General features: G+C 37.9%; 1 protein-coding gene across 1 annotated transcript in view; it reads left to right on the forward strand.

Moving 5' to 3' along the window:
• Positions 1-13,245, forward strand: part of LOC126428401 (ectopic P granules protein 5 homolog) — a 359,767-nt gene that overhangs the window by 129,620 nt on the left and 216,902 nt on the right. The window contains exon 18 of the mRNA XM_050090322.1: positions 12,778-13,017. Coding sequence (XP_049946279.1) covers positions 12,778-13,017 — 240 coding nt within the window. The remainder of the gene's footprint in view (positions 1-12,777; positions 13,018-13,245) is intronic.

The raw sequence follows: 13,245 nt of genomic DNA on the forward strand, positions 1-13,245 counted from the left end.
GACAAGGCCCCTGCACATTGTAATCATCAGGTGACTCATAGTTTACACCAAAGATTCCCTGGAAAGTGGGTGCTGCCCTCATAAAAAGCACCAATATGACCTCAGAAGAGCTATACTTGGTGTTGTGGAGAGAATGCAAAAGTGCCTTGAAGCATAGGAGAAATTTATGAAAATCAACTTTGAACTTGATCATCTGTCTTTGCTTAACACTGTCTTTTAGGTGTGGTGTTTCCTGTAGTAGAAATTATTTATTTCTATCACAGCTTCAGTTTTGGCCTTTAAGACATTCTCATAGGATGCTGCAAATGCTGAAAAACTACAAAGAATGAAGCACGGAGTCTATATACAGAATTGCACAAACATGCAATGTAGACAGCTGCACATTACAAAAATGGTGAAAGTAACACATCACTTATATTTTGCTTCAGCACATATCCTATTTAAAATCCTCTGACATCTCTGAATGTCGTCGTCAGAACTAAGCCTTCTCACTGTAGGTATAGAGTAACATGAAGCTCTGTACATTGTGAAATGATGTAAATTACATGAACTGATACCCATGTTACTATCCTTAATACAGATTGTTGTGTTGGCAGAAGAGCCAACACCGTGTTGCTAGAGGCGGCCGAAATGCACGCGTTTAAACTCACGCAGACTGGCGTGAGGTCTGGAACAATGTAAAGTAATTATCCTATGAAGAAAAGAACGTAGTTGATTGAATACTTAACTTTAATCCATAATTGGAGAACATCGCTCTTGTTGATACATTAATAACAATCTCAGTATAAACTGGTAATGGCGCCTTGCTAGGTCGTAGCAAATGACGTAGCTGAAGGCTATGCTAACTATTGTCTCGGCAAATGAGAGCGTATTTGTCAGTGAACCATTCCTAGCAACGTCGGCTGTACAACTGGGCGAGTGCTAGGAAGTCTCCCTAGACCTGCCGTGTGGCGGCGCTCGGTCTGCAATCACTGACAGTGGCGACACGCGGGTCCAACGTATACTAACGGACCGCGGCCGATTTAAAGGCTACCACCTAGCAAGTGTGGTGTCTGGCGGTGACACCACACAGATTGCCAAAAATCAGATCTGTATCACACTATTTATCTATGAACTGGGGTGCTGGTTTGAAAATACACTGGCAAGTTATATTTTCTGTGCATTTATCAGAGACAGTAAATTGCAGTGATGACGTATTAAGCTTCACATTGTAACATCCTTTTAAATTTGTTCTCACCAGACAGCTTTCTATGTGATGAGATAGTTGTAAGATGCGAGGTGACAGAATAGGAAAATTTATTTGTAACAGAGTGGCAAAAAAATACGTATGTCAACTGTTCTAAAGGACTTGCAGTGACTTGGGTGCTCATAGAGAATATGGTGGTAGTAATCTTTGTTTGGATATACGTTACAACTGATGAAAAAAAATAGAAAGCAAAAATCTTGTCCATGAATTAGCCAACAGTACAGCTGTATGCTACCTCATAAATATAGGATATGTCTCTTTGTCAAGCTCTGATAAGGGAAATAAATGTAATTATTTGAATATACATATTAATGATATTAATATAATAGAGGGAAACATTCCATGTGGGAAAAATTTATCAAAAAACAAAGATGATGTGACTTACCAAACGAAAGCGCTGGCAGGTCAAAAGACACACAAACAAACACAAACATACACACAAAATTCAAGCTTTCGCAACAAACTGTTGCCTCATCAGGAAAGAGGGAAGGAGAGGGAAAGACGAAAGGATGTGGGTTTTAAGGGAGAGGGTAAGGAGTCATTCCAATCCCGGGAGCGGAAAGACTTAGCTTAGGGGGAAAAAAGGACGGGTATACACTCGCGCACACACACACACACATATCCATCCACACATATACAGACACATATACATATGGTCTTTAAATATGTCTACTTGTGTCTGTATATGTGTGGATGGATATGTGTGTGTGTGCGAGTGTATACCCGTCCTTTTTTCCCCCTAAGGTAAGTCTTTGCGCTCCCGGGATTGGAATGAATCCTTACCCTCTCCCTTAAAACCCACATCCTTTCGTCTTTCCCTCTCCTTCCCTCTTTCCTGATGAGGCAACAGTTTGTTGCGAAAGCTTGAATTTTGTGTGTATGTTTGTGTTTGTTTGTGTGTCTTTCGACCTGCCAGCGCTTTCGTTTGGTAAGTCACATCATCTTTGTTTTTTGATAAATATTTGAATATACATGTACATGTAATAACAAATTTTGAAATTGCTTAAAATGTTATCAAGAAAAATATAAATAGTAATTATACATGTACAACCACTTTTTATTTTCATCTTTATTTGTTTTTAAAATCTCTTATCTTACATGATGTATTTTACCAGCTCTTTATAAATGATATGTAACAAGTTTTATAAGCTCTCTTGATTTTTTTCTGTTGTATTGCAATTTTTTATACATGGATATGAGGGAGAATCAAGTGCACTCCCATACATTTTGTTTTGTAATTTCATTTTATCTTCTATATTTCACTTTATCGTTACAGTGTATCTTGTCTTATCTAATTTATAGGGTGAGTCAAAAAGGACTTTACAACTTTAGAATGATACAGAGATTTACCGAGGTAACTTACGGAATCAGCAAATGTGTCAGTTTGTTGTAGTAAAGAACCTCAAGTTTGATTCACGTAGTGAGTCAGTACCCCACTGGTACCAGTGTATTGCACAGTTAAAATGGCTGCTCTCACTAGTGCGGGATGTGCTCGCTGTGTGTTGATGTTTAATGAAACTAACTCTGGAACAGCCGTTTGGCATAAATTTTGCACTGAATATGCTAAAGAACCTCCAAGCAAGCGTACAGTTTACTCTTGGCTCAAGAACTTCATTGAGATAGATTGTTCACTTTGACATGATAAATCATCATGTCATCCAGATGTTGATGATTATGTCTAACAGTCCACAAAAATCAACATGATGTACATCTCATGGGACTGGCATTCCGCAAAAGATTGTTTGGCGAGTACTGCGTAGACATTTAAACTTGAACCATACAGATTCACAATGGTACAGCACATTAGTAATGCAGATAAGGTCACTCGTGTGGAATTCTGTGCAGAAATGTTACATTGGATAGAAGACGAGACATTCCTGAACACAATAATTTTCAGCGATTAGTCAACTGCATGTACGTTCCTCACCTACCAAACAATATTGCCAACCTGAAAAATCAACTCTACACTGCACCTGTGCACAAGCTATGCCCAATTTGCTGTGACGAGTGTGGGAAGAAATCGATTATTGGTGGGATGTTTTCTGCATCACAAGTGATAGTCACATTGAGTCAAAATGGCACTTGACAGCTCCATGTGGAACTTGAGGTTGTCTGCCACAAAATGACACATCTACTGACTCTGTAAATTATCTCAATAAATGTCTATATCATTTAAAAGTTCTAAAGTTCTTTCTGATTCACCCTGTATTTTGACAGTGCATCATAATGTCATGTAATTACTTTTTACATTTTTCTCAATAACATTTTAAGCATCTTGGAATTGTATTATTATCTGTTTTTACATAATTACATTATATTTCCAGTATTAGAGCGTGATAAAAAGACATATCCTAGATTTGCAAGGTAGCATACAGAAACATTGTTGACTGTTTTGTGGGTGAGCATTTTGTGCCTTCTTTGTTTTTTTATCAGTTGCATTGTATATGAAAATGTAGTGATATGTGAGATTACTGCTGTCATGTCCTATATAAGCACCAAAACCACTGTAAGACCCTTACAGTAGATAACACATGTATTTTTACACCACTCTGTTCTAAATAAATTTTCCTTCCTACACTCTTTTACCTTATAACTGTGCCGTCATGTAGAAAGCTATATGTTGTCAACCCCTGTAAAATGGTGTTATGATATGAAGCCTACAACTGTTATCACTGGAATGTGCTGTCTCCGATAAGTGCACAGGAAATATGACTTGTGACTGTATTTTTGCTCCAGTGGCCTCAATTCACATGTAAACAGTGTGTTGTGACATTGATTTTTAGCAATTTGTGTTAAGAATGTTAACATTGATCACAGTTCATGTAGGTTACATCGTTTAACCACGGGCACAGCTTTGTGCTTGTTCGATGTTACTGTATTCCTACAGTGAGAAGGCTCAGTTCTGACAGTGACATGCGTACATGTTGAAGAATTTTGAAGCCTTATATGTGCTGAAGCAAAATGTAAGCGGTGTCTTATTTTCACAATTTTGTAATGTGGTACTGTCTAAATGGCATTTTGGTGAAATTCTGTATATACCGTCTCTATTCTGTATATACAATTTGTATTTTTTTAGCATTTTCAGTACCACTTGTCAATCACCCAAAGGCCGAAATTGCAATTGTGACAGTAATAAATAATTTCTACAGTCAACAGCGAAGATGATATTCTTTACAAAATTCTGGATGATGGTGAACCCCAGCCATGATAAATTCTTCTGAGTATTTGTTTTGGTTACAATTTAATGACTGTATCTCTGTAAGGAATAAAAGTTGGACACACATTATATGGAATAGTTTGTTTTTAATTAATCTATAGTAATCCTTCATAAAATATTTGCTATTCGCTCCCTTTTGTGGACACTGCTCTTACTGCCCAGAATATATGAGCACGAATGAAGCTCACCTAGGAGCTGTGATGTTTCAGTATGTCTCTCCTAATTTTACTCAAGATCCACAATATTACAAATTGTTAACTCATGGAAGTTGCACAGATCATTCTGAGTGCTCGAGGTTGATCTTCAAGTGCTTTCTGTCAATTTTATGTGTAGTCCTTACATGCATTGTTTCTGGTGCTGTCTCATATGAGGGTGATTCCAGTGGAGATATTAATTATTTTTATTCTGCAAGTGAGGTAACACAAAAACCTGAATAAGTGTGAGTAGGACTGATGCACCGAGAGTTATGTAGAAACTTAATTTTGTATACAGTTAGATCATACATCCTGTTAATCGCCAGTTAAGATTATTTTTTGCCTGTTATTAATATCAGTACTCGCAGGATATCAAAATATGTGACATAGATTGCTGTCTTTTTGAAGTGTATTGATATAAAATTTTTTACCGTGCCAAGGGACTTCAGAAAGTGAGATAAATTTCAACTTGATATGTCTACCAGTTTGTGAGTAAGAGGGGTCGTAACAGATGGACAGACAGGCAGTTGGATAACATGGAGGGGGGGGGGGGGGGAGAGACTGTGATATAATTAAAGATTAACAATTTTCAGATTTTTTCCTTCATTTGTACTGTAAAGCCTTGCTTCATGCCAAATTCCGTGATTCCAGGTCAACAGGGAGTATCGAATAGGTTTTGATGAGTGAGTTTGTGAGTATAATGTTGACTTTGAAGCTTAATTTTTTTACACTGCCAGGGGACCATATATATGACATAAATTTCAACTTGATACGTATACCTCTTCCTGAGAAAAAAATGGTCTTAGCTGACAGACAGACAGACAAACAGTCGGAAAAAAACTGTTACTTTTACTGTATAATTTTGTTTCCTGCCATATTTCAGTATTCTTGGTTAAGTGGAAATACCCTATAGGTTTTGATGAGTGAGCTTGCAAGTATCAAATATGTTGACATAAATGGCTGTATCATTTGATTGCATTGACTTGCAAGCTTAAAAGTTTTCACACCACCAAGGGACCATGGATTTTAGTATTCGATATAAATTTCAACTTGATATGTCTACCCATTTACAAGAAAAATGGGTCATAACAGCTGAACAGATTGGCAGTCTGATAACAAACAAAAATTTTTTTGTCTCATATAATTAAAAATTAATGCTTTTTGGATTTTTTTCTGTACTTGTACTGCAGAATCGTGCTTCCTGGCAAATTTCACGATTCTAGGTCAATGGGAGGTACCCTTTAGGTTTTGATGGGTGAGATTGTGAGTATCAAAATGTGTGATATAAATGGTCGTATTTTGTGATTGCATTGGTGTAGAAGCTTAATTTTTTTTTATATTGCCAAGGGGCCATAAACTTTAGTCTCTGACATAAATTTCAACTTTATACGTCTACCCATTCCTGAGAAGAAGCGTTCTTAATGGTTGGACAGAGACAGACAGACAGACAGACAGAAGATTGACTGACTGACAGACAACTGTGTGATCCAGTAAGGGTTCTGTTTTTACTGATTGAGGTACACAACCCTAAAACTTACTGGTACATCATTTTTGACATAGTCCCCACTTTATAAGTATGTGGGTACCTCATGAGAAGAATTATTTTGATTGTGAATGCAGCCACTCACGGTCCACAGTTTTCACTCAGTCACCCTTCTGTGATACATCTCTCCCAGTGCTTCATTGAGGTGTCCAAACACCTAAAAGTCACTTGGTAAGGGGTCTGGTGAGTAAGTTGGGTGTTTGAGTCGTTGTTGTTGTTGCTATTGTTGAGGGGCAGTGTAGGAGTAAGAATTGTTGTATTGCAACAAAACCCCCGCAGTCAGGAGTCCTTATCATTCACTCCTGATTGGAGGGAAGAAGTGGGTTTGTAGCAATTTTGAGTATGAATTACTGGTCACTGCTGATATCCTTTCGCTGTAAGGATCCAAAATTAAGCCTTTTCATGGAAAAAAGAGAATGAGCAAGACCTTTTTTTGTTGATGGTTGAGTGCTTAATTCTTTTGGTTTCCACGAAGAACTTTGGTGCCATTCCTTGCTTGATCATTCCATCTCAGATCAATGATAATGCACCAAGGTCTCATCTCTTGTAACAGTTCTCTCTACAGTTAATTACGCTCCACTTGAAAATGACACAGAAGTGAAGTTCATCGCTGGCACTGAGCCGATGATCTTTCAATTCAACAATCACCTGGTGCAGCATCTATCTTGTCCAGACTTGTTTGAATTGCAGCACACAGTGAACAATATTGCGCGCTAAACCGGCACTAAAATTCAAAATCATGGCTATTTTGTTTACAGTAGTATATACATTTTGCTTCACAATCTCTTCCACTGTGACAATGTTTTCATTTTTCACTACATGGTGTGTCTGGCCCACAGAAGCTATGCCTCTTTTAAACTTTCTGCTTCACTCATACAACTGCTGCAGAGGCACACACTAATCACCATACTGTGCTTCCATATTGCAGTGCATTTCCACGGTTTTAACAGCTTAACTACTCTAAAAGCATAGATCATATTTGCACTGATGCAGCTTTCTTTTCTGTGATGCAACATCAGGCTAGCAGCTGTTGGTCATCTGTTATAACACAAGGATATCACCTAGTAGCTGCCATTTCAACAGTACAACTCTTAGCAGATTTGTTGCATGATTAAGATTTTCATTTGTATCTTCCTCATGTAAAATGCACAGGTTTTCCACCTCTTGCTCTGTTACTGAATGTTAATGACAGCACAGGATAATACTGTCTCGTCTCTATTTCTTTTTGCATGGCCATTGATAATCCTCTGTCCAGAGTATAATTCAGTTCTTGACCAAGTCAATTTACAGCTTGCACTTCTAGAACATTTCACAGGACTGTATTCAGACTAAAACTTCTCTATGTTTGCCCAATTCAGAACTCCAACACTGCCAACATTTCAGTGATACATACTCTGTGTTAATCTGTGTTAGAATATATGCCCATCACTTGCTGATATCTTGAACCTGGATCATATAGCTGATAACATACTCCTGTGCAAGCAATATTTTTCTGATCAGCTCTGCACCTTTATGCTGAAATAAAAATCACTGACAATATTATTTTCATACAGTGCTCTGTTTTTAGTTTGTCTATATATGGTAACTGTTTTATTTTACAATATATGCTTACCAAGCAGCAATCCTGTACAATGAAATTACAGTGGCTTTCATTCCGTGAAGTTAGTAGAGCTAAGAGAATAGCTTTCTGTAGATTTTAGAGCTGACTTGAATGCCATACACGGATGTAGATATGAAACTACATCTGTGAGATATTAACTTCATAAAGCAGCTGGAATAACTGCAACTTACGACTTTGGTTTGTTAATTTAATGTGTTTGTTACATCAGATTAATTTAAACTGTTTACGAAAACTGAATGGAGAAATTTGAAGTGGTCAAAAGTTTTAAGTACTTAGGGAGTCCGATCATAAATGATGGCAAGACAGCTGAGGAAATTGGGGACAGACTACAACAAGCAAACAAATCCTACCAGAGTGTAAGGGTTATTCTGTGGAATAAAAATGTCCTGAAGATAAGTATTCAGCTTATTATGAACTCATTCTAGTATGTGCTGATGCTTAGACTATAATAAAACAGGAAGAGATCAGAATACAGGCAGCAGAGATGAAACTTTTAAGCATTATCAGAGGCAAGACATGAAGGGATGCAATCAGAAATGAGGAGATGAGAAAAACGACCAGTCTCTCAAAACTTTGAGGTTAAGACAGAAAACAAAACTAAAGTAGTATGGAAATAGGATGAGAATGGAAGAGGAGAATGTGTTAAAAAAAAGTATTTTCTGAAAGGAAGACCGATAGAGGGATAAGGAGACATAGTGTGGGAGTCCCTAGAGAAGAGGGGAGGAAAACCAGTGCTGGAGAGACAGGTGACAATGGACACTCCTGATTCACAACCTGAACCAGAAAGATGAAAGTGGGCAAAGAAGGATATACTTTACTTTGTTTACTAATTATAGTATTTTATATAGATGTTGTTGATTTATGTAAGTGGAATAAAAAATGAATAATTGTAATTGTGGCTACACTGGTTAACTAAAACAACTTTGATTTTTGTAAAATATTTATTGGTGTTTAGTTTCTACCAGGAGCATTACATTAATTTTATGCTCTATTGTTACATAAAATTGCATCTGAAGTTTGTATGACTTGTTAACACGTGTTAGGGGCACAAAAAGTTAACAAGTAATACACAATACAATGCGTTTATTTACATAATTTGTTTTTTCCAGCGATATATCAGAAAAAATTAAATTGGAATTTGACGTGCTGCTTGTCACACTACAGTTGGGAGTTTAATGTTTATTTATTGAGATATCCTATGCCTTTATTCTAACAATGGAAAGTACAGAGTGGAATAACAACAATGTTATGAAAGGATAGGTTTTTGACAGTATAACGTTTTCATTGTCATAGAAAAGGATAGATTGCTATTCATCACACGGGGGAAACATTGAGTCACAGGCAAACACAATGAAAAGACTGATAAATGTTTAAGCTTCCAGACAAAAAAAAAAAAAAAAATTGTCTTTGGAAATGGAAAACACATACACATTCACACAAGTACAACACACACTTTTGCTTGTGTGTGTGTGTGTGTGTGTGTGTGTGTGTGTGTGTGTGTGTGTTTCCTACTTCCAAAAGAATTTTTTTGTCCATAAGCTTGAATGTTTATCAGCCTTTTCGTCATGCCTGTCTGGAACTGATCACTTTCTCCATGTGGTGAGAAGCAATCTACCCTTCCCATTATTCTAATTATTCCATCTTACTGATTACTCAGCATTTCTCAGGTTCACTTTGAGCACATGAAAGACAGATAGGGCTGTTGTGAAAATTATGAGACAGAATTTCAGTCCATTACTTACCTTCACTAGACAAAATATTTAGTACTGTTGACAGAACATAATAAAAACAGAACTATAGCTAGCACTTGAAGAGGATCAGTTTGGTTTTGAACCAGAGAAGTCATCGTTGTAGTCAGGAGGTTGCTAGAGAAAAATTTCGGATTAAATAGAGATGCTTCCATAGCCTTTATTGATCTTGAGAAGGCACTTGACAGTATCAGCTTGAAGGAATCCTCCAAAATCTTGAGAGGTACACCCTTACACTGAAAAGTCTGAAGAATAATATTAAACATATACAAAAAGAAAAGTGTGAAGACAGAAGTTACCAGAGAAGAATGTGAAGTAAAAATTAGAAAGGGTTAACATAAGGATACTCACTTTCTGTTTAATTGTTCAACCTTCTCACTGAAAAAATTATGAAGATCTTCAAAGAAAAAGCATCTGGTGCAGAAGTGAAAGCAATCCCCATTCACTGCATAAGATTCTCAGATGATATTGACATAATACCTGTTAGCATAAAGCATGTGCTAAATATACTTCTAGATGTTCAGCAGTTATGAAAAAGTAGTAATGCAAAATTAATTGCTGGTAGACCAAAGTTATGATACTAAGCAGGTAAAGAAAGAGGATACTCAATATCAAAACTGAAATAAATAAAACACAGGAAGTTGATGAATTTTGTTATTTAGGTCCTTTAACTACATAAGGTGACAGATGCAGAATGGAAATAAAAATTACTAATCATGCCTTCCAAACCAAAATGAAACCCTGTTCGAACAAGCCTCAAAAAGCCCAACAGTACTGACGGACTGCCATGTCATCCTCTGTCAACGGGCATCACTGATGCAGGCATGGAGGAGAATGTGGTCAGCACACTGCTCTATCAGCCAATCTCAGTTTTCAGTCAAGTAGCTCCTCTAAAGGAATTAGCTGGATGCAAAGGAAAACCGGTGAAGATTTTCTAAAAGAGGTCAGTATGCAGAGAAGCCTCATAGGATCTACCCAAAAAAGGAAAACAAAAGATTTTGGACATTTATTTCAATACAATAAACATTTAATGGACACTTACGAAGGAGAAACTTTGCGAAAGTAAACCAAGAGGAGGCCAAGAAAGGAAATAGTCAAAGATCTATTGGAAGTAACAAAATGTTGAAATTATCATGCAATGAAGAGGATAACACAAAATAGGGAAGAAGCCACATTCACAGAAGTCTTTAGATGATGCTGTTGATAGACACACATAAAATACACTACACTATTCTACCTTTTGGAACTAAACTTATCTTTCTCAGGGAGAAAGGTTAAAAATAAATAGCAGATCACTGAGACCCAGTATGACAGGCCAACCTTTTCTAAGGGGAGGAGATATGAAAGGGGAGAGGAGACATCAGTCAGTAGGAGGTCAAAGATAGTACATTCATAAGCACTGTGCCAGCTTCAGTCCAAAGAGGTTGAAGACTGAGTGATGAGTAAATATGGATTAAGATGAAGAGGGAAATGAATTGAACAATGAATTTCTCTTCTTTTTAATCTATGTTTACTTCTCACCCTGCCCATATCAACTGTGGACTTGTGATGTGACTGTGCCCCTGTGTGACATAGTTATCTATCCAGTAGCACATCACCATAAATAAAACTGTGCTATTGTGCACAGTTGAGAACAACTACAGAAATAAATAATCCAAGTACCATAACTGTATTGATTAGAAGACTGAAATGGAACATAGAACTCTGGTGTTAGTGAACAGGTATCTTTCTTCTTGGAGCAGGTAACTTCAGATAATGAAGTCCACAACCTGACACATAATACGAGTTTGACAGTTCCTCATATCCTGAGATGACACTTTGGTGACTCACTATACTGGTATTGGTACCATTCACCAATGACTGATGCGGGAGGCAGATCACTGACTTCCTGTGTGAATTCCGACCGTTGACCTCCATGAACCTCCTGTAGTCACTGTGAGCTGAGTGTAGATTGACTGCGGAGACCCAGCAGTGGTGTTTATGTTACCATGCAGATGAGTACACTCGGTCCGTGTGAGGGGTTCCTGCTGGCTGTGATGACAGGCTGCTTGCTCATTGGCTCTCTGTGTAATGTGATGTTCTCTGATGGTCGATTGGCATCTGTGAGAGGTGTGGCGCTGTAGGTCTGTAAGATGTGGTGCCCTCTTTAGGACGGTCATTGCTGTCAACCTTGTCGAACGGCCACACCTTCTCATTATGTAACTGAGGCAGTGAGACCGTACCACGGGATGTCGCCTGGTGAGTGCCAGAGAACATAGCAGCGTTGAAGTTGGTGCAGTGGTTATCAGTGTAGTATCTTTGACCTCATACAGTCTTGACACTTCATCTGTGTGTTGAGATCTACTCATAATGATGTTCTCAACTACTAAACATATATCTTATAATTTCAATTTCAGTACCAACATAAAATGAGTAAATCAATTTTTTTTAAATTTGAGAACGGGAAGCGCAACATAATCTTTACTTACCATTTGTATTGAAGACCTTGTCCAAAGTGCATATTGGTTGTGGATTCATTTTACTTTTTTGTATGCTGCAAGTGGAAACTGGTAATTCTTGTCATTATTATGAATTATTTTAATTTTACTTTTTTACCTAAAATTACATCAATTTGTTATTGATTTCTTACCTTGATCACATAATGTCTTGTGGCTCAAACACCAGTTGTCACTTTTATATTTATACTTGTACAATTCTGCACTATAATTTGCACAACCTCTGCTTTTACTGATACAACTGCCAAAATTCTACACATGTGGCTCTTGAAAGATGCGACAAATTAATAAAGAAAGTAAATAACAGATTTACTTGAGTTGGTGTAAAAGTAACTTGAATTTTTAGAAACTGATTTTATAAAATGAAGTAACTTTTTGGAAAATTATGTTTTGACAATGTGTTGAAAGAAATATGTGATTTATTATGTCATTGATTTGGATGTGAGAGAAACAAATGCATAAGCATTACTCACACAACTGTAATTCAGAAAGGCATCTACAGTGACGTAAAAATCAACATATGAAAATAACAAAATGAAGTGATCGATACTGCTTTGCAGTGGATAATGAGGAAATTTCCCCTACAAAACAAACTGTGCTATCGCCAAAAAGTTACACTACACAATGGCATTCATATGTAGGCTGGTATCATTTGGTATACAGCCAAAGGCAAATGTTTCACAAAATCACAGTCCGTGCCCGACTGCCCGCAGAGCGCTGCGGGGCTGCGTGCGGGTGGGACGCTGTCGGCGCTCATCAGCTGGGTGGCGTCGGGCTCCGGGACGTGGGCGTCGCTGGTGCCGCGCTGCTCTGCACCAGACGCGCCCTGGCTGGCGTACTTCGCACTGGAGGTGGAGCACCGAGCGCAGGAGGAGCGGCCCGGCCTGTGGCGGGAGCTGTTGCGGGAACTGGCGAGTACGCAGGGCAAGGCCAACGTCGATCAGGCACTAAAGGTACGTGGGTGGCTTTGTGGGGATGTTGTCACATTACGAGTCTTCTCCTCTCTTAATACTAAGTGCAGTGTGAGAACTACTCATAGCGTATTTGAAATGACATTACTGTGAGCCCCCACTGATAATATAGAATGCCAAATCCTCAACTCCTGTGAGCATACTTCTATCGCGGGCATTGTTTGTCCAGGGTTGCAGGTCCTTAGATTCATTTTCATGTTTAAGGTGATC

This window comes from Schistocerca serialis, chromosome 12, assembly GCF_023864345.2.
Source record: "Schistocerca serialis cubense isolate TAMUIC-IGC-003099 chromosome 12, iqSchSeri2.2, whole genome shotgun sequence".
In the NCBI taxonomy this organism is placed as follows: domain Eukaryota; kingdom Metazoa; phylum Arthropoda; class Insecta; order Orthoptera; family Acrididae; genus Schistocerca; species Schistocerca serialis.